At 36.6% G+C, this 23618-nt stretch overlaps 1 protein-coding gene across 2 annotated transcripts in view; it reads right to left on the reverse strand.

Annotated features, from left to right (window-relative positions):
- Nucleotides 1-23618, reverse strand: part of CPED1 (cadherin like and PC-esterase domain containing 1) — a 417833-nt gene that overhangs the window by 313185 nt on the left and 81030 nt on the right. For both annotated transcript variants that reach the window (XR_005010444.1, XM_036758868.1), the window contains exons 4-5: nt 20087-20193; nt 8440-8515 (exon numbers count right to left, since the gene is read on the reverse strand). Coding sequence is in view for 1 of the 2 variants with exons in the window: in XM_036758868.1 (XP_036614763.1) it covers nt 8440-8515; nt 20087-20193 (183 nt within the window). In the remaining variant the exon portion in view is untranslated. The remainder of the gene's footprint in view (nt 1-8439; nt 8516-20086; nt 20194-23618) is intronic.

Consider the following 23618-nt stretch of genomic DNA (forward strand, 5'->3'; position numbering starts at 1 on the left):
GCCAAGTTATCTAATCTCCCTGGACACCATTTTCTTCATCAATAAAATGGGGCTGGAGGAGAAGATGGCCATGGAGGTCCCTTCAATTTCCAAATCAATTATTATTTCAGTCATATTCCTCCTTATAAAGTTGCACTGCCATATATGGACCTAAAAAGTAAGCTTGTTTAAATAACAAAAAAATAAATCTCATTCAAGAACATTTGGTCTTTTTCTTTCCATTATAGCCTTGCATGTTACTTCACCAAAAAATGGTGGGGGAGGGGTAGCTGGATGTTTTACAAATTTTCCAAAACACTTTTCTCTGGGTCTTATTGCACATATATATTTAAAGGGTAGTTGAAAGCCAACTTCAAGAGCCAAGCTCAAACTACTGGAAAGAGTGAGTTATAACCCTAAAGTTGGCACAGTCTTAACTAGGACTGCTTAGATGGGGATACATTACATTACAACAGAAGAAAAAAATGATACTAGTCCATCTAAGTCAAATATCTCCCTCATGTTTCAGTCTTCTAAACATGGAAAGGAGCATTTTTTTTTCTTTTAGGTCTTAAAGTTTGTAAATTTCTTTTGCATTCCTAAATTTCCTAAACTATCCAGCGGAATGAGAAACAAGAACAAAATGTTTCACAGGAAACCAACAGCTGGCAGAAAGATTAGAAATCTTTTTCAGAAGTTAATGAAATTAATAACAAGATAAAAATAAACCTTTATGCATACCATCAAGAATATCTTGGATCTGAATGACAAAACAAAATTTCTTCATACTTTAGATTGTGCTAATTTCTTTCATTTTCTTCTGGATAAAGATTAAACCAGTACTCAAATGGTTCTATGATTTCCTCGATTTGAGTACTCTTCCATCTCATCAATGCCAATCCATCCCACGGGACTCCTGTCCATGTCCTTCCATAAATTTACCAGAGGAAGGCCACCCAGCATGCAGAGGACCTTCTTCACTTTCTCTTATGATGACGAAGATACTAACAGAACCCACAAGCTGTGCACTGGTTATCCTTTACTCTCTCTACCTGAGCAGTGCCTCTTCTTTTTCTGCTCATATAATTCTTTTATGATTAGATTATTAATCAATTATAAACATTAAACACCTGCTATGTAGCTGGGCACATGACATGCACTGTGGAAATAAAGGCAAAAGAGAAACATCTTCCTTCAAGCAGCTCACCATTTGGCTAGAAACAAAATGAACAAATACAAGCTTATTTTGGTGGGAAGGAACTAGCAGCTGGGAAACAGGGGAAAGGTTTCACAGAGAAGTCGGTGCTTAAGCTGACCTTTGAAGGTCACTGGGGATTCTAAGAGGCAGAAATGAAGAGGGAGGGAATTATTCCCAGGAAGGAGAGAGGAACAGAGGTAGATGATGGAGGGTTGCTTATGAAGAACTATAAGAAGGGAAATTTGGCTGGACTAGAGTATAAGGAGAGTAACTGATGAATAAAAAGACATTTTAAAGTACTTTATATGTGCCAAGCACAGTGCTAAGTGCTGGGAATAAAAATAGAAAAGTAAGATAGTCATTGTTCTCAAGTATAGGCAGACAACAGGATGGGAGATTCATCTGCATGGAACATGGAAAGGTCTAGAAGTCTTAATGGACAACAGTGAAGTAGTTGGCAAAGCCCAGAATTCTTTAGGTTACATAAGCAGGTAAATTTTTTCCCCCTTTCCACTCCTGGCTGTGTGATCCTCCAGACTATTACTATGATTCAGATGCCTTCTCATGCTGGAACTTCCTTCAGCACCTGGGCTCTTTTCTTCCTGGTACATCCCTTTCTTTCCCATTGATGAGTTTGTTCCAGGAGCATCCATTTGAGGAGTAGGCTTAGGCCAGCAATGCTTCATTCCCCTGCCTTTTCTAAATCTGGATTTTACCAACATGGCCCAGTTTAAGTACCTTCAGCTCTCTTTTATTAGAATGTAAGCTCTTTGAGGGTAGGGATTATCTTTCCTTTAGCTTCTATTTGTATTCCCAGAATTTAGCACAGTACCTATAACATAGTAAATAATAAAAGCTTGTTGCTTTTCCTTGTAAGATGAAAACGCTGGAGGACTTTAATAAAACAAGTTTTATTCAACGAAGAAGAATGCATGATATTACCCATTTCCCACCAAGAAGACAAAAATCTTCAGTGGGTATAATGGCAGCCTAAGAATTCTCTTCTTTTGTTTTTGTTTTAGGAAATAGAGGCAGAACATGTGGTAAGACCCAGAAGGTTTTATTAGGCAATAGTGACAGGGTGAATGCTAAGGCCTAGTGGTCCCCCACACTAAAAAGAATGGAGTTGCTGCCTACCTTCTCACCCAAGTCCTGTGCACAGTCAAGCAGCTGGGATGAAGAGGGAAGGCAAAAGGATAGGGTGCTCCCAGTTTTAGTAGTTCTTTCTGGGATAGTCAAGGGTCAGGGGAGAGAATGAATGGGATAAAATACAGATACCAAATTTGTATCATTCCCACTCATACATATATATATATATATATATACATATATATATGTACACACACATATATACCCATTTGATTATCCTTTCCAACCTAATCTCCCTCTCTCTCTCCCTCTCTCCCTCTCTCCTTCTCTCCCTCTCTCATAATGTAGGCTAAGCCAACCCAAATTTTTCTGAAATAAACATAATATTCCCCAAATAAACAAACTCTCTTGACAACTCAACAAAAAGGCAACAGAAATGAAGAAAGTATATTGAATAGATTTAAGGCCCGATATCTGATTTTCATTAGATCCATTGATTAATTTTATTCAATGTCAGCTTGATTTTTATTAGGCCCTGAACAAGTACAGTGTGGACTTTTGTGGCTGGGTTACATAGTGAGATGTTTATTACTGTTGATGTTCCCATTCTGATCAACACTGACCATTTTAGGCACAAAGATGTTGCTCTTAGGTACAGATTTACAATAATGTAAGAAACAAAATGTCCTTGTAGAAAGAGCACTAGGCTTGGAGTCAAAAAACCTCAGCTCTAGTACAGGTTCTGCTACTTACTAATTGGGTAGCTCTGAACCAGTCTGCTAGTGTATCTGAATCTCAATTTCCTTAATCATCAAATCAGGACAAGAAATGAGGAAAGTATTTTATAAACCTTAAAATGCTATATAAATTCAGTGTAATTTAAAAACACTAACTAAGCATTTGTTATATTTAAAGCCCTGAGCTAGACTGAGAAACTGTCTTTTATCTATCTTTTACCTTTCTTTTCTGAGTCCTTAGCACAATGCCAAGGCACAAGTAATTCATAAATGTTTATGCACTGACTTACTACAAAGATATGTAATAGCAAAGCCCTTGGCTCAAAGAGCTTATCTGTTGGTGGGGTAAGGAGAATGGATCAGGTGGGCTTCTCGTGAGCTATTATTCTTCTTATTATTGTATGTTATACGTGAGTGCCCTACCCATAACCCATAATGACACTCATACGTGTACAATGATAATGAGCTCCCACTTGTAAGATGTCAGCATGGGCTTGCATATATAAATGGGTTGCCATCTATAACACGTCTACACATGTAGAAGTGATGCTCATGTGTAATAGCCACCAATGGTGGTGGAGAAATGATGTCCATGGCCTCACCTGAGAAGTGGGGTGGAGGGCTGTGTATTTGGTGTTAGGACAACTCTCAGCTAGCTCCTTAGCAGCTGTAGCATCATTCCCCTCCACTCCATCCCCATAAAAAGTTTTTCCTCCATGGCTTACTTTCTCCAACTAGTTTAAGATAAGATCAAATACAGTCTTTTCTCTCCAAAGAAGAATTCAGGCCCACATCAGCATTAGCTCACCCTGATAAGGAATTGCTTCTCTTATCTCCCTAAAAGGTAAACTTTGCCTAGTTGTTCCATGCTAGAAAATAAACTCATTTGTCTTGGTGGTTTTTGGTGGCCACCATTTTTCTTTTTTTGTAAAAAGAATTAAAGAACATCAAAAATGAAAAGGAGTATAATTAGTCATTTTTGGCTAACAGCCCAGGAAGGGCAAGCCACTTGTTTCTTTTTTTCTTTTCCTCCTCCTGAGGGACCTGTGGTAGAGGGGGTGGTATGTTTGGGGGAGACAGCAGGAGGGCTGCTCTCCTACCAAGCATGGAACAGTGGGAGAGAAAAGTGTCAGAGATCTAGCATGTATGTGACTCACTAGCCCCTGTTCAATTGCTTCACTGGGTACCAACAGCAGCTTTGTGATACCCATTACTCATGATGCTACACCCCACTGACACTCTTAAAGTACAGGAGCTACAGAGGGGAAAAGGACATGAGGAGGGGACAAATCACACCACTCTGACTTCCCAGTCCCCAGGAATGATTTCCCCTCTCCCTCTTTGCCTCTTGAATTCCTACCTATCCTATAAAGCCCAGTTTAGATGCCTCCTCCTCCAAAATGAAATCTCCCCATCTTCTTTCTTACCACTGTCTGAGGAACAAAACAAGACCAAAATGCCATGGCTCTCTGTGAAGTCTGGGTAAAAAATCTCATCGGTTGCAATAGATATTTCTGTGGTCCTTAGTCCATCACTAACTGTCAAACTGCATGAGGCTACCTTATTTATGGAAATGTTATATTGAGAAAAACAATGCCTTCCATTCATGTTTAAATATATAGTATATTATAAAATTTGGTATTTATAGAACCTAAATCAGATCTTAAGCTTATTGGATGCTCCCTTAACATTAAATATCTAGTAAAATTATCCTCAACCGATGACAGGACAGCAGGAAGAGTATCATTAAATGACCATTCCATTCAGTAAGAGTAATTTAGAAGTCACAGAGATAAATGGACAATTAAAACACCAGACAAAGAAGGAGAAAGAAGTAAGGAAAAAGCTATATATTTCTAGAACTTATGAGTATTCATGGGGAAAAGGAAAAGAAAAAATAGTTGAGAATATGATGAGAAAGAAGCTGCTTAAATTTGTAACACTAAATTTAAAAAAAAAACAACAATTTAAGATACTTTACAAAGACCATAACCACTAAATACAATCCTTGTCCATATTATTAAAACCCACAAAATGTTTATGCATCTATGAATGTTTCCAAAATCAAATTATGCTATCTACTCTATGCAGACAGCATAAATAAGGATTTTTGGCACGTGGCCCATAACCTTTCATCTTTTCTAGTTGAATGTACAAATGTACAAACAGAATGTATAAAGTTTTGTTGTTGTTTTTTTCATCAGTAAACTATGTCTGGTTTATGAATCAAGTCTCCACTCCTACTCCTCCTTTTGCTACAACATTTTTGTAAAGCTAGAGAAACTTACTGTGCTGAATCAACTCCTGCATAACGTAAATAGCAACAAAGAAAACCACACACTTTTGTCAAATATGTAGGCTGTTCCCCAGTTTAATATAACAGCAGTAACAATAGCCAGTACCTTTAGTTTTTACTGAAATGATTGTAATTGAATCAATTACTTTAATAGCTTTGAACAAAAACCTCAATGGAATTTTAAACTCCCACTTCTTAATCAGCAAGAGTTTGTAATTATAAAACCACTCTAGCAGTGGGGATATTTTTGCAAGAATTAAGGACCACAGAGCCAGGTCTATACATAACTGTTTTAAGCAGACACCATCAATTTGTACCTGAGTCACTCATCCATTTTTGTTTTATTTTTAAACTGATGCATAAAAGCCAAGAACGTAACCTTTATAATGGGACATGCCACCATGGTTTTAGTTTTGGTATATTCCCAAGAAGTCCTAGGGAATTAGAAGGTAGTTTATTATTGTGCAGAGGTTCACAATTAGATATTGTGCCTGACTCTGCAAAAGACTGAATTCAAAATAGATCTAAAGTTTCATAGAGTTAACTTCAGTAATTGCACTAAACTTTTTCTTGATAAAAGGATTTCATGATACACCACCTTTCTGACTTTATTTCATATTACTTCTCCCCTCTAAGCAATGAAGTTGTATAGATAGATACAGATAATTGTGTTTCAATGTAATTGGTTTCCTTTATCATTTCATATATTTTATTTCACGCATTTAAAACATTTTCCTGAGAAAGAGTCCGTAGGCTTCACCAGACTTCCAAAGGGATTGAAGACATAAAAAAAAGATCAAGAATCTCTTTCTCTAGACAAACTAGAGTCCTTTCTGCCCCATTACCATTTCTTGTGTTCTCTTGGCTTCATGCCTTTGCTCAATTCTTTTTTTTTTGTGGGGAGAAGGCAGGGCAATTGGGTTAAGTTACTTGCCCAAGGTCACACAGTTAGTATGTCAAGTGTCTGAGGCTGGACTTGAACTCAGGTCCTCCTGACTCCAGGGTCAGTGCTCTCCTCACTTCGGCACCTAGCTGCCCACTATTGCTCAATTCTATTCCCTATACTTTGAATGACTTCTTTCCCGCTTTGCCTTTTGAATTCTTACCCACCCTGTACAAACTAATTTCTCCCTGAAGCCTTCCTTGATCCACCTCTTCAGTAAAAAAGTGATCTTATATACCCCCAACCTCATATAGTACTTTGTTTTAAAAGTCTCTAATGTACTTCTGGAAATTGAGTCATCAGTGTTTGAGTATTATTCCTCCATTAAATTCTAATAAATTCTAGTAATCTCTACATGTACAGGAGCCAACTTTTATCTAAACTTTGTATCTCCTATGGCCTTAAGAATAGGGTTCTGCAAACAGACTAAGCAATTAATAAATGTTCATTGAATGAACTAGCAACTTTAAATGGGTTAAAATAAGACTTTCATAATGGACTTTAATGGGATGAATTAAGAAAGATTAGGGGAAACTTTTCTCTTGTTTTGAGTAATGGATAAATAGAAATTACATGTTAAATATCAGACCATGAAGGTCTCATGTGATCCTTCCTGGCTCTGTGATTCCAACATATTAGGGATACTAGATAAGGGGGTGGGATGACATTCACCCTAGCCAATGTGCATATGCAGCTAGGGTAGACCATGAAAATGGTCCAAGACAACTCACTAATTTCCCTTTAAAGGGACTGTGATAATCAATGTTGGCTACCTCTCTGAGACAGAGACCCAGCTAGCTTTGTTCCAGGAATAAAGGAGTAGAGATAGAAGAAGAAGAACATTAAAATGTGAGGGAATTGAGACACAGGACAACTACTGGGATGCCTGAAGTATCCTGTTTCCTGTTTGCTCATGTAGCTATAAGCAGGAAAGGTAAATCAGGTTTCTACAGTGCTGAGTTAATCATACATTCTGTTTCAGTTTTATTGGGATTGTAGATAATTGTGAATGGATATTAATCCCTACTGGCCTGGGACCAAGGGCTCAGACTGCTCATTCAAGACATAGGGCACAGCAGCCCACAAAGGGTTTCTGATTGGGGAGAATCTGGGTCCAGGAATCAAATAGAATGTACCATTGATATCTATGGTACATGTTTCTACTTTTATTATATTTTATCTAATCAGAATTAATGTTTTATAAGGATAAATTGGACTCACTGCTAAGGACACATACAGGAATTAATCATTATAAATGAACCTGGACTCTTAGATGCAGACAATCACAAAATCAGAGATCTAGATCTCAAAGGGATATCAGAGGTCCTATAGTCCAATCCCATCATTTTTATAGATGAAAAGAAATTTTGAAAACTGAGGCTCAGAAAGGTTCAGTGACTTTTATCGAGGTCACAGGGATAGCAAAACAGCAGAAATGGGATTTGAACTCAGGTTGAAATATTGATCTGGGCACTTATTCACTCATGAATTGAGGTAAAGACTGATTGACAGAGAGACACAGGCAAACTGTGACCCCCCTGATATTGGCTAGTCCACATTACACTATGTTGGAAGTAAAAGACAGTATTTTCCTAGGATACTAATTATATATACATATATGTATATACACATGTATACACATATATGTATGCACATGTATGTATAGTTTGTGTATAGATGTCTTTCTGAATGCATGTATATAGATATTTACTTATGATTGTATAATATATACTAACATACTTATTATTAAACATTACTTTTCCGCTAGATATATTAACCATTATCTGAACTAACCATTCAGATTCCAAAAAGGACAAACAAGTTGGCTAATACCAGAAAAAATTACTTATGGATGTAATGATATTAAAGATACTAAATTCTACATAGCTAGGCAATAATATCGAGGTAACTTTTTAAATCTTAGAACAGAGAGCAAGATCAGAAGCAAAGGGATGAATTAACTTGAACTGATACTTACTCTAAGTAAAGTCTTTCCATCAGTGAGTACTCTTGGACCATGGGATTTTTGTAGTAGGGGCACTGGTAGGCAGCAGAATTTAACAAGCAGCTCTGGACTTTATTCACTTGAAGTTCTCTGACACCAGTACCCCAAAGGGAAAGTTTCCTTCAGTCACTCTACTAAGTATGTGGAAGTATCTTGCACATTCATGAACAATAAAGCAAATTGAAGGATTACCTGGAAATCTTCTAATGATTTGGCATAATCCTTCCTTGCTGCAAAGCTGATGCTGTATTTCTGGGAGTATATTTACCTGAAAGTAATAAAAGACCAGTGACTTTATGGTAGATTTATAAACACTGAAGCCAAAGTGAAAGCATTTCTTGGAGCCCTGGATGGATGCATAACGGAAAGTGAGCATTTTTCCCCCACCTTCCCACCTACTGACCACAAGCATAGAAATCAGAGCATTTAGTTAACATATTAAAACAGAAGAAAAAAATGATTACCAACTGTGATCCAATCGTATTTGAAGCATTAGGTGCAGTCTAAAATAACCAGCCAGCCAACCAAAACAAACAAACAAAAACCCAGTATCCTCAAAAACCAGCACTAAGTATTTCAAAGTTGTAAATAAAAGGAAATACCTATAGTCCTATCTCACATTCAATAACAAGAATAACCTAACACTTAGAAACTGTTTTCCAAAAAAAATAACAAACATGAATCATAGCCAATAAAACCCCAGGACTCTCAAAATCTTCTCATTTGGCCACATGCACATACTTAGGTCACAATTTTTAAAGTCTAGTATTAAATCTGCAAACATACTGTGAACCTCTAAATAACCACATAAATGCCATTATTCTTTCCAAATATATAATCCAGTTTTCCTAAAGTTTCATGAGTACAAAATTAGAGTTCAGCTTTATATAAATTCAAATATTTACAGAGGCGTGGCTTCAGTTTTGAAGGGAATGGGAAAGTACATGATTGATAGAGTTCAATTTCAACTTTAAAATAGCCACTAAGAAACTATTCTGAATTTATTATAAACTTACTGCCAAAAACAAGGTGAAATATAGTAACAAAAAAGTCGTGAATTCAGAATAATAAAGTCAATCTGAATCAGCAAAAGAAAAAACATTGAATTATATGTTTTAAAATAAATAATGATTGCTTTCAAGTACAAGCAGTAATTTTAAACTAGTCTAATAATATATACATATTATGTAAGAGGGTATTTTATTAACTAAGATCATTTGTAATTAGCAGACCTGAGGTCAAATCTGGCCTCAGATACTTATTAGATGTTTGACCCTAGGCAAGTCATTTAACTGTTTGCCTCAGTTTCCCATCCATAAAATGAGCTGGAGAAGGAAATGGTAAACCACTCCAGTATCTTTGCCAAGAAAACTCCCGACAGGGTCACAAAGACATGACTGAAATGACTGAACGAAAATAACAATGGTATACATAAGTATATATGCAAAAATATTTTCAGTTCTTTCTTTTCAGTTGATTAAATACTTCCTCTGTAGTCTTATTATGTCATTCATTTGCTCAGAATTTTTTTTTCCTTTAAATTGCTTCAGTCAAGATAAGCCAGACCAGATTATGTCCAGATAAACATAGATCTAATTTAATGACACTTTATTGTTTGTCCCAAGTCCAAAATGAGCATACGCTACTTTTTTATCAAGCCTTTGCAGGAACTTAGAGACAAGTTTGGTTCTCAGGCTCTAAAATCAAAGCAATTATAGGCATTTAACCAGCAGCAGTGTTTGGCTCACATGAAAATGACTTCTTACATATCTCTAAGGGGGCTGACTAGGGAAGTTCTCTGATTAGTTTCCAGATGTATTTTGCAGACTTTATAGAATGGTAAATTTTTGCTCTATGAGTTTGATTATAGCTTATTGATTGGGGATGAGCTGGTTGCTTTGGGTTGTTGTAGATCAATTGCAAATGAATTATTTGGCTCAGTGAGAGCCATATCTTTGTTCAGGGCCTTACCAAAAGAAACTGACAGAAATGATGGATGCTTTGTTGTTGTCACTTTCCCCCTTATAGAGAACAGAAAAAGAGCCACAGAACTAAGAACAAACCTAGGTTCTAGGAGATTTCTCCTCCAAGAGCTGAGAAAAAAGCAAATGAGAATTGCATGTGCTCTCATTCATAAGGCTCAAGAGCAGGCTATCTAGTTTTACATGATCTCTCAACCTTAAAAATGACAGCCTTGGAAATGAGAAATGTGGCCAAGGGGTAAGAGTTACTATCAATCTCCTATATAGAGAAGAGGGAATTTCCTGTTCAGCTCCAGCTCCAGCTCCAGTATTGTCCTTCTAGCAACTCCACATATGAGAATTCCAGAATTTGGTCTTCTAGAGAGAGAAGAGAGATTCCCTAAACAGCATCAGGCTTGTATAACCACCTTACGTCCTTTGAGAGTCTGTCTTCAGGGTAGTAGCTTGAACTGGATACTTATACAAATCTCTGGGTGAACAGTGGACTCACTGAAATATTTGAGATTGGCCCTCCAAGAAATTCCAAGTTTGTTTCCCTTCCAAAGTAAATCCAAATCACAGGATAGTATTATGAGTCTGGAGAACTGCATAGGCTTTCATGGAATGGTAGGGACTCCCAGGAAAGGGGAATCTTATCAACTCTTTATATGCTATTGTGAATCCTCTGTATTGTTTTTGCATTTTCGATGGGTGGTGTAAAGACTATATATGCACTGTCATCTTGAGTGGTGGTGTAGGATCTAGAGGTCCATTTTCCCATTGAATCTGTCCTGCCCAAATAACTCACTAAGAAAAGGGGCAAATTTGCAGTCTTTTGCTTTCTTTCCCAAATCACTGCTTCAATTGTTTGTTGCTAAAGGATGAGGAATAAGGGTGGGAAAGAGGGCAGAACATGTTCACAATGTTCTTCCTCACCTCAAGAGGCACAGCTGTCATGTCTTAGATGCCTCTGTAAAATTGGGTCCAGAAACTTGGGAACCTCTCAGACCACATGAATGAGAGCACATGCAATATCCAAGTGTCTCTGCTCCGAAGCAGCCATTATTAGCTCCCAAAGAGGAAAACTCCCTACAGACCCAGGTCTACGCTTAGCTCTACTACTTACTATCTCTTCCATTCTCTGAAAAGAGAAAAAGAGCAAAAAGAACCCAGTAAAGTCAGGTCCCCTTTTTAAGGTCGTGCACAAAAGTGTGGTACTGAGCCAAACAAGTTATCCCCAAATGCTTGACGACAGCCTACACCTGCTCTCCAGGTTGAGGTGTCCCTGTCTAGGACTGTAATTTCTTAAGGGGACCTTAACCAGGATATGCATTTCACTCCCAGCTGAACTAACTCTCCAGAGTATTCTGCTTCCCTCCCAACTTCCTTGTCCCCTGCCCTCTCTCCCATCACCACCATGACTCTCCAACTACACTTTGTGCTTTGTCTATGGAGCAGGGACTATATTATTGTTGGCTTTTGTGGTTGTTGTTGTTGTATTTGTATTCTCAGCACAGCACAGTCCCTGGCACATACCAAGTACTTAAATGTTCTATTTATCTATCATCTGCCAAATTACCAATTTATAGAATACTAATTTGATAGAATCAAAGTCACAAATAGTTTCATCAGTTTGTAATCTCATCGTATTGTTCAGGGAACTCTCCTAATCAGAACCCTACATTTAAATACATGGGGGAATATTACACACTTCATTACAGTTCCCAATCTTTAGCAAAGGATGAAATATTTGTCCCTGACACTTCCAGTTCATGAGAAGAGCAGCCTCCACCTTGATTTCCTGGAAAGATTTCAAGACAGATGCATCTGAACACTATTTTCTCAGGCAATCCCAGTATTTTTTCTTTTTTAGTCCTACAGTAACTCTAGCTCAACCTGAATCTCTCTTGTAATACTTCTGTTAGATCACAATTCTGATTCTTACTTCTTCATGTACATTGGAAGTTGGGAAACCTTTCTATCTTTCATATCAAAATCCAAAACATCTCTAAAAACAATTGTCCTACAATGCTTATGGCAACAAAATTACCCTGGAAATATGTTGCAGTGGTTTAAAATCACAACTGTCTAAAGGGTTCTTTGTTTCCAAAGTAGCCAATAACTCCATGTTTTTTCTCTCCCCTAGTATCATGCTGGGGGTATAAAAAGACAAAAAATGTAGATTGCCTCATTGTGTAAAATGCTCTCCCTTCCCAAAAAATATAGCCCCTGCCCTCAAGGAACTTAAATTTGTTTTAAAAAAACATTTCTAAGCTAGTGATGTTGTGAAAGAAGAATCCAAACAAAAGGGAAAAACCACTAGAAAGAAAAAAAAGAAAGAAAGTAGTATGTTTTGATCTGCACTCAGATTTCATAGTTCTTTCTCTGAATGTGAATAGCATTTTCCATCATGAGTCTTTTGTAATTGTCTTAGATTACCATATTGCTGAGAAGAGCTAAGTCCATCAAAGTTGGTCACCACACAATATTACTGTTACTGTGTACACTGTTCTCCTGGTTCTGCTCACTTCACTCAGCATCAGTTCATGTAAGTGTTCCCAGGTTTTTCTGAAATCTGCCTGCTCATCATTTCTTATAGAACAATAGTCTTCCATTACATTCATATACCATGACTTGTTCAGACATTCTCCAATTGATGGGCATCTCCTCAATTTCCAATTCTTTGCTACCAAAAAACAGCTACTATAAACATTTTTGTGCATATGTGTATTTTTCCCTTTTTTATGATCTCTTTGGGATATAGACCTAGTAGTGCTGTTGCTGAATCAAAGGGTATGCACAGTTGTATAGCCCTTTGGGTATAGAGGAACTTATATTCTACTAGGAAGAAGCAATATGGTCCCTGAGAAATACAAAACGTATACAAAGTAAATAGAACTTAATTGGGAGTGGGAGAGTGGGAAGGTGAATAGCACTGGAGGATGAGAAAAGACCTCTTTTAAGCAATGGTGTTTCAGGTCTAAGAGCCAAAGATGAGAAAGGAGAGCATTTCACACCATGGGGCAATCTATGAAAAGTCACAAAGCCAGGAGATGGAAGGTCATTTGCAGGAGACAGCAAGTAGTTTACTCTGGTAGTGGTATCTAACTCAAATAGAAATGGGGGCCATTAATCTGAACATAAGGATCTTTGGGTTGCATATTAACTTAGTTTTAAAATGTAATATTACCTACATTTTATTGTATTTTTATTTAATTTGGTAAATATTTCCCAATTACATTTTAATTTGGTTATGGCTGCATTTTGGAGTGTTTGATGTCTCTGATGTAGAGTATGTGAAGGGAAGTAATTAGTGTAGGGAGACAGGTAGGGGCTGGATTGTGAAAGGCTTTAAATACCTCTCTCAGAAGTTGCCATTTTATTATCTAGGCAATGGAGAACTGTGGAAGCTTCTTAAGAGAGGGAGTGACACAGTCAAACCTGTGCTTGAGGAATATCAGTGTGTCAGGTCCTGTGTGAGGATGGGATAAAGAGGGCAGGATTTAAGGCAAGGAAAACATTTAGAGGGCTATTGTAGTAGTCCAGGCGAAAGGTGATGAAATCCTAAATTAGGGTGGTGGTGTAAGTGTGGAGAAAGGGATGAATAGAAGTTGTGGAGGTAGAATAGATAAGACTTGGCAACTGATTGTGAGCTCAAATATCATTCCAACTGGCACAATTTCTGAACTAAATTTAATCAATCCACAGGGAAAGCTGAGTCATAAACCCCAAATGCACGTACTTCCCTGAAACTGAGAAAAGGCTAAAGAGTTTACATAAGTGAGATATACTTAAGCTCCTAGTGGCAGTTACATTTCATGGATTTAAAATTAAAGGAAAGAAACAAAGGAGGAAGGAAAGAAGTGATGGGACAGAGCAAAGAGGTGGAGAAGATAGAAAGGAGACTGTTGGATTAAGGAAATTTGGGAGTCAACTAGACTGATATTCTCTTCTTAAATGGGAGGAAGCAAGGGCCCAGAGAGAGGTCACATAAATAATAAGGATGTGAACTCAGGCCCCAATACTATCAAATATAATGTCCATTCTACTACCCCATGCTGGCTATAGGGAAGGAAACTCTGACAAATCTGATTTTAAAAATCTAGGTAATCTCAAACAGAAGGAAAGAAAGGTAAATGGAAAAATAAATAATAAAATATAGTATATAAAATATAATAAAATAATAACAGAATAATTGCACAAAACCATTTTTAAAAGTCTACAGCTATGATTGAATAAGTTGGAATAACCTCAGGCCAAAAGGTGTATGATTTTCACATATAAAGCAAAACAACTTTCACCCCTATGACTTGAAATAATCCAGGATTCCTAATGGAAGAATCTCAGGAAAGGGCTCCATATATAAGGCAAAAAAACTAATATTTATTGCAGCTGATGTAAACTCCTTCTGACATTTCTTAAAGCCCACAGAACAGGTGTGCTATCCTAGCCATTGCTTATGTCCTGAGAGGAAGGATTACGGTAATTGAGTTCAAAGGTCACAGGGACTTATATTGCCACTGCAAAGTTATCATGCAATACAGATGAGTTCAACCTGCACAGATTTCATAGAGAAAAAATGTGCTGTTGCACTCATAGAAGATGCATGGCTTTTCATGCTAGGCCTTGGTCATAAAAATTTTAACCTGGCGTAAGACCAATAACCCAGGCCTTTCAATGATCTAGAACATAAAGGAAATAAGTGACCTCTTTTCCTTCCTCTTCTGTTTTTCCCATCCCCCACTATAACCAATGACCTTCTCTAAATCTTTTCCTTCCACAGTCAGTCTTTGGCATACACAGGGCTGAGTATGAGATAATTCTGACTCATACATGGGAAAGATCATCCAAACACTACTCCAGAGTAGAGGCTAGCAGGTTAAGATAACAGCAAGGTAAAATGAGAAAGTCAGCAAATTAAACTCAGGAATTCAAAGGTTAAGGGGCATACATCTGTGGTAAATCAACTATATTCCAATATGAAATTTTTTCTTATTGTCAATACAGTAACACCCCTCTACTTATTGATTTTATGTACATCACAAAATATATAAAATTTGTATCATCACTAAGAGAAACACTTTAAATTGATAATTTGATATCAATTAACCTATATATAATGAATTTCTCAAACTTAACATTACTGAAACATTTTTGGCGATCATCAATTAACTTTATAATAAGAAGAAACTTTAGAGTTACTTTTCAACAAAATATCTTGACTGTTCAACATAATATCTTAACTGTTCAACATAATATCTTGATAGTATATTGGGTTTGATGGGATTTTGCATAAACCCTACTATCTATTCCTTTTGAGTCATCCATTTGCTTCCTTTATTATATTTTTTAAAAGGTCATGTGAGCTTCAAGTACATCATATTGTTCTCAAAGTTTTTAAATGATTAGAGAATGCTTCTAAGATAGCCATGTAATTAACTGCCATAATTTATAATATATCTGTTATATATTATACATAATAACATAAATAGATTATATATTTTATAATAATAAGAGAAATGCAATTCAAAGACCCCTAAGTTTTGTCTCACTTCAAACTTGGCAAAGATGAAAAATAAATGGAAGAGTTTGAGGAGGAACTGTGGAAACATGAATACACTAATGCTTTGTTGATAGAGCTGTAGATTCATACAACTCTTGCGGAAAAGCAATTCTGTGAATTGCTACATTTCATAATTTGGAATTACACAGAAGGCTAAATTGTTATACATTTGGACACAGATACCACTGTTAAGCATATACTCTAGAGGGTATGGCCAAGAAGAAAAAGGCCCCACTCATAGACATCAAAATCTTTATAAGAACATTTTTGGTGGTAGCAAAGAACAGAGGATGGGGGGTAGGGAGAGAAAGTACTTTTGCATTGATTGGGGAATGGCTAAATAAAACATGGCACACTAATATAATAGAATAACACTGTGCTGTAAGAAATGATGACCATGATGAATATAGAAAATCACGGGAAGGCATATGTGAACTGATATACTATGAAGCAGAACCAGGAAAATGATCTACATGACGGCAGCACAGTAAATGAAAAGAATGAAACCAACCTCACTCTATCTCATTTCTTGGCCACCACAACATTGTACCATGGCCTATATACCCCAATCCTGTTTTTCAGTTTGCCTTTTTATGTTTTCCTTCATTCAAATATAAGCTTCTTCAGAGCAGGGACTGTTTCCTTAGTTGTATTTGTGTCTCCAATGTTTAGCACAGTACTTGGTATAGAGAATGATAGATAGATAGATAGATACATAGATGATAGAGATATAGAGAGGTATCTTAATAAATCCTTCCTTCCCCCAATCCCTCCCTCCCTCCTTCCCTCTGAATTATGTGAAATTAAAATGACCAAACTTAGCCCCAAGGAGCAATAGGAAATGATGACACCTCCCTTGGCAAAGGTGTGGACACTATGATGAAAAATGGAATTACATAAAAGGTTAGACTTTTTTTGATATGTTGGTTCATTTTGATGAATTTTTTTTCCTTCATCATAAGGGATAGCTTTTTGGGAGGGGGTAAGGATAGGAGTATACTAGAAAATGTAGATGATATAAAAACAACTACATAGTACCTACTATGTGCCAGGTACTGTGCTAAGTGCTTTTTACAAACATTATCTCATTCGATCCTTAAAGTAACCCTACAAGGAGCAGCTAGGTGGTGTGATGAGTAGAACACTGGCCCTGGAGTCAGGAAGACCTGAGCTCAAAACTGACCTCAGACACTTGACACACTTACTAGTTGTGTGACCTTGGGCAAGTCACTTAACCCCAATTGCCCTGCTTTCCCCCCTGCAAAAAAATAAATTAACCCTATGAGGTAGGTGATATTATTATCCCCATTTTATAGATAAGGAAGCTGAGGCAGACAGAAGTAAAGTGACTGGCTGAGGGTCACACAGCTAGTGAATGTCTGAGGCCATATTTGATCTCAAGTCTTCCTGACTCCAAACCCAGAGCTCAGGACACTGTGGTGCCACCTAGCTGACAATGTTCCATCTAGCTTCTGATAAATAGCAATTGGAATTTATTGAGTAAGAGTGGACAACTTTCAGACCTATGCTTGAGGAAAGTCACTTTGAAGGCTGTGTAGATGATCTATTTAAGTAGGGAGATGCTTGATGTAGGCAGGTCAAATAGGAAGCTATTAAAAGAGTCCGTGTTAGAAGTGATGAGGAATGAACCAGGGTGATGTTTGTGGGAATGGAGAGAAGGACATGTAAGACAAGATAAAAGCATTAAGATTTGGCAACTTATTTCATGTATGGTGTGAGTGAGATTTTGGAGTTGATAATACTGAGCTTGTGAACCTGGGTTATTGCAATGATAATGCTATATTATTAGAATCAGAATTTGAACCTAGGTCCTCTGGCCCTAAATGCATCAGTGCAGCTAGTCAGATTTAGCTTGATGTAAGGAAAAACTTATTAGCAATCCCAGATAGTAGGATAGACCATCTTGCTACTTAGTAAGTTTCTCATTTTATTCAGGAACAATAACATTGTAAAGAACAACAAATTTGAAAGACAAGAATTGTGATCAAACTCAGGGACCAACAAGATGAAACATATGACGCCCCTGCCTCCCCTTGACAAAAAATGTGACAGACTCAAGGTTCAGAATGCGTCATACATTTTGGACAAGCAAAGCATATGGGTTTGTTTTGCTTGACTTTGAAAAAAGATTTTTAAAGTGCATCATAAATTGCAAATAACTATAAAATGGTAGTTTTCATAAGGAACTCATAAGGCTTGATTTTAAAGATGTATTTTTTCTTATTCTCTTTATGTCCTCAACACCCTTCATCATTTTGTTCTACCCCTTACCCCAAGCCTAGTTTTATTGCTCTGTTCCCTTCTCTCCACACCTCTTCTTGTACTGGTCACACATGAGAGGGTTTATAAATAACTATTCTAAAAGTACCAAACATTTTATTCTTTCTAAACTGCTGACTGTACGCTTTGGATTTTTTTTCTCATTTCTACATATTTTTCCTCTGAATAAAGTATTTGTTTCCATGTATACTTTCTTCTGTACTTCCCTGTGATCACTGACAGCTGTTTGTTGTTGGTTATTTTTAATTTTTTTTTCATAGTGGGTGGTAAAGCAGAATTCAAGAGTTCCATTAGCTGAATAAAAAATGTTCCACCCAAACCCAACTTGTAAAATTTTGAAAACATGCAAACATCAATGTAATCTAATGACTGAAAATAATTCTTGGTTTGTTTTTCTCCCCATGTTAGACATTTATGTAGTCCGGAAAAGCAAGACTATGGATGATTTTGACCTGTTCTCCTAAGTCTCTGTTCTAGCTGCACTTTCTCTTTCTGCCTAGTATCCCTTCCTTTCTGCCCCGCTCCCTCTTGGAACCTTTTCATATCTGGAATTTTCTATGCCCAGAAGTTTCCTTTTTATTAGCTAATTTAATTTGTATCCTCTGGCCTGGGGTTAAAAGGAAGGAAGCCAATCAGATCTGCTTAAGAAGGATAAGTTTCTATGACCCAGAAACAGCATGGTGCAGCAGAATGTATCCTAGATTTGGAGTCAATGGATACTGCCTCATACTACCCATGTGACCTTGAGTAATGCACTTCACCTCTGGACCTCAACTTCCTTATCTATAAAATGATAGGGCTAAACTAGATGACCTCTAACATACTTCCTATAAAAACCTGAGCTGACCTCATACATGAAAAAGATGGATTTTTAAATACCAGTGAAAGCTTGGTATAAAAATGTGCCAACATCTATGAGTAGCATTACAAAAATTCATTGGGACTCCTTCTTAGCAATGGGCCACTGGGCCCAAGGTATCATATTTATGCCCATTCCCTGCTCTTGTCCCCTCCTTGTTTGGAGGCATCAAATGTAGCTTTATTGTGGAGAAGATATGGAGAGAAGTTAGCAGAGTACCTTAGTTTTGGAGACATCAGCTGATATCCAAGTTTTCAGGGGATGAGAGAAGGTATATACCCTAATACCCTGTTGCCCTTGCTTCGCCCTTAGTGCTCCCTTGGGTACCCTCCTGTAAAATCACATGGTCTTTCCTTAAACACAAAGAATTAAATGTCCTACTATTTCCAGCACTGACTGGCTTCTGTGATCCTCCTGCAATAAGTCCAAGTAATGGACCCCAATGGACATAATGCCAAATTTAAATACTACATATAATTTTCTAATGAACTCAGTAAGGGACTTGATTAATTTGACAATATCAATAATAATAATAACAATAATAATGGCTAATGTTCTCATAGCACTTTAATCTTTGCAAAGTGTTGTACATACGTTACTTCATGATATCCTCATAACAACCCTAGGTGCTAAGGAAACTGAGACAGAGGTTAAGTGACTTGCCCAGGGTCACGCAGCTCGTTCCTGAGGAAAGATTTGTACTTAGGTGTTTATGACTTCAAATTCAGTACTCTTACCTATTGCACCATCTGACTGCCTTGTGAATGTGATAACACATTTAGAACAGCGATGTGAGTTAAGAGAAGAAAAGATGCACCATCTACAAAAGATAAAACAATGGAGTAGATGTTTCTCTAATTTAAAAAGTAGGGATGATGTTATTTAGTTTGGTACAGTGTGGACAGGCCAGCCTGTTTTTTGAATTGGGGGAGTTCTAACAGGGAAAAAAAGTACAGCACTTACACCCTAACTATAGGGCAGAGTTGAATTAACTAGTTATTCCCATTTGCCAAATCAGGGTAAAAAAATGAGATTAGATCATCTTTTCCTCTTCCTTGATCTCTAAGCACTGATACCTAGTATGAATTTAACCATAATAGTAATTCTCTACTTGATAATAAGGAAACAAGGAGAAAAATACCATTGATACTATACCCTTTGATGCAAGTTCAACTGGAACAAGTCTTCTTTCATGATGCAGGGCTTTCCATCAGCTTTCCTAGGAGGCAGGCAGATGAGAAGATCCCAAGAGCCTGATTCACCTGATATGAAGAGAACAGACATTTGTTGACTAATTAGGTGGAAAATCACATAACTCTTTTTTTTAAAAATTGTAAAAAAAAAGCTTATGAAATAAGTGTAAAGATATTCTGATAATCTAAGTGAGAAAAAATTCTTAATTTCTTAAGTGATGATAAAATTTTAACCTTTATGGCCTCCAAGACTAATAATTTCAACTGTGTTTTTTGTTTCATTGTTTATTTCACTATTCTTTTAATAGTCCTAGAATATTCAAATATTTTAACAAGTGAAATTCTCAAAATAAATTTCAATAACAATATGAAATTCTCAAAATAAATTTCAAAGTAGATTAAATTTTAACTCATTTAAAATGAATAGTACCGTGCAGTACTTTGTCTGGTGAAAGATATGTTTTGGTTGGGGTATAACTATAAAGCCAAGCAACAGCAATTCTAGAATGTCAAAATATTAATTACTAGAAATTTTGTTTTAGGTTTTATAAATTTCCAATACTTCATCCATTAGACTCTCTTCTATTCTAACTCTCTCATTGTCCAGATGAGGAAAGTAGGGCCCAGTGAGCTTTGGTGACATGTCTAAAATCAGACAAGTATTTACAGCAGAGGTGTAGGATTCAAACCCAGGTCCTTCAACTCCAAAATCAGTGTTCTTTCAACTACAACATCATAACTTTCCTTCTGTACACTGTGAGTTAATCATCTAAATATAATCAACATAACAAATCCAATATAGGTAATGAGGATGGACCAATAATTTGGACAGAGCTATAAATCCCAGAATCAAAGAATGTTAGAATTGGAACGGATATTAGAGATCATTTTAGTCCAACCCTGTAATTTGACAGTTAAGAATGTGAAGTATTCAGATAAGTAACTTAGCTAAAGTAACAAAGCTCAAAAGGGGCAGATCTGAGATTAAGTCTTTTGACTCACATCCCATGCTTTTTCTACCATACCAGGAAGTCTCTTTTAACCAACATGTTAGCAGTTGATTACTTGATGAAATAATCTCAGATTACTTTGTAGGGTACATATAAATTTTAAAAACTTTTCACTCTTTCGATAAAAGATACCCAGTTTCCTCTCTCCTATCTTACTACTACTTTAGTCTTTTATTCTCTTTTAAAAGGCACTCAGCTACTTGCACATAGTAGGAGCTCAATTATTTGTCGATAATATGCCTAACTACAGATCATACCACTCATTTTGCTCTAATGAAATAAAAGTTCCCTGGGAAAAAATGCATTTCACTATTTCTCAGTGACCACAGAGAAACAGAAATCTTAACAAAGTGTAAAGCATAGTAGAAAGAATATTTATCTTATAGTTAGAAAGACCTGGATTCAAATTCTGGCTTTCATACTCATTTCCTGTGTGGCCTTAGAAAAGGTCACATACTTTTTTAGGCATCAGTTTCCTCATCTATAAGATTAGGGTATTTGTTTAGATTAGGACTACTTGGCATTTTTGTGTGTGATGGACCCCTTTGGAAGACTGGTAAAGCCTACGGACACCTGAGAATAATGTTTTTAAATGTATAAAAAACTTAAAATTCCAAAGTAGAAACTAATTATATTGATGTAAAGTTATTAATATATATTATTAAATATGTTTTTATTTCATCAAATATTTCCCAGTTACATGTAAAAAAATTAACAATCATTTAAAATTTTTGAGTTTCTTATTTTTATAAATTTGACTCAGTTTTCTTTATATTTGAGAAATGAGTCCTTTATCAGAGAAACTTCCTATAAATTTTTTTTCCAGATGGATTTTGTTACCATTTTTTCTAGCTCTACAAAATCATTCTTTGGTAGTTTGATTGGCATGACACTAAATAATTAAGTTACCTTAGGTAGAATTGTCATTTTTATTATATTGTCTTGGTATACCCATGAGCAATTAATATTTCTCTGATTGTTGAGCTCTGTCTTTATTTGTGTGAAGAGCATTTTGTTCATATAATGTCTGGCTTTGTCTTGGCAGGTGTAATATCAATTAAGTTGGGACTTTTTTTAACTGTTTTAGAATTATAAATTAATTAAGTGTCTTTGATTGAGCCTTACTAGATGAAAAGCCCCAGGCCCAAACCCCTATCTACTATGTGCTAAGCCTATGTGGGTGTGAAGCCCTCAGGGTTCTAAGGGGAGTTGCTAAGGCCAGAGCCAATGGTAGGAGCCTGAGTTCTGGTCGCTCAGATGACATTTGACGATGGCTAACGAGTTTATAAAAAGAGAGACCAGAGCTATTTGTTTGGGGCTCAGAGCCACAGGAGGAGTGGCACATGACTCTGGGCCAGGCACTGTTATGAGCTCCTCAGCTCCTGAACTTAGATGTTGATGGTTTCTTGGTAACTATGGATTGCATTTGGTCTGTCTATAATGTATGTTTGTAATTTGTTTATATGTGCTCTGAAGTTCAGGGTGCTGGCTTTTGCCCCTGAACTAAGTGAATAATATTTGTATGTTGGTTTGAAATAATCCCCTAATGCTACTTTCCTAGTAAAGTGGATCGAAAGAACCTGTGCTGGCAGCATCTTTGTTGTTGGGCTTGTGTTGGTCTTTCACCCCCACAACAGCTGCTAGCCAAACTGTTGCAACAGCAGGTAGCTCTGCTGCTCCAGAATTCGATTTGAGGTATTATTTTAAAGTTGTTTGGATGGGTATGTTAGAAGAGTTCAACCGATACTTTCCCTACTCTGCCATCTTTGCTCCACCACAATATATCTATTCCAAAAAGCAGATTCATGGATCCTAGGTTAAGAATCTCTCATTTTGAGCATCTCTAAGATAACTTCTGGTTCTAAATCTTATAATCTTATGATCTAGAATTTGGTAACTCATATAAACCCAGCAAATAGTTATAAAAAAAATTCCTGATATCTTGTCAACCTGGGTAAATGGAACAGTGCAACAAGCACTAAAATTGGTCATAAGACTACATTTTGGATCTAGTAGATCCCACCATTTATATGTTTTTGACCTTGAAAACTCCTTTAACCTTTCTGCACCTCAGTTTCTCAATCTTTAAATTAGGGGATTGAATTAGATGATATTTAAAGTCCTCTGCTCTAAATCTACCAACCTTTGAAATAGCTATCTCCTACATTTTGAATGGAAATAGTATAAATGCTACTTTTTGGTTGTTTCTGCATACGTCATCTGTTCTGTTTGTCATTACGGTAGTAAAAGCTACTGGTCTTATTTTTACATTGTTGCCATGAGCTCATTTGTCTTCACATTGAATAAAGTAGCTTCCAAGAAACAAAAACTGTTACTAAATGATGATCCAAATCGCATCTCTTTTGAAATTCCGTAGAGTCATTTTTTGGCACTGAGGGACCCTTTGACTTCAAAGACAGCCTCTATGAAAGGAACAGATAGTAAAAGGAACAAAGATACATCACATTTAGGCATGAAATTTCA

Source organism: Trichosurus vulpecula, chromosome 5, assembly GCF_011100635.1.
Source record: "Trichosurus vulpecula isolate mTriVul1 chromosome 5, mTriVul1.pri, whole genome shotgun sequence".
Taxonomy (NCBI): Eukaryota; Metazoa; Chordata; class Mammalia; order Diprotodontia; family Phalangeridae; genus Trichosurus; species Trichosurus vulpecula.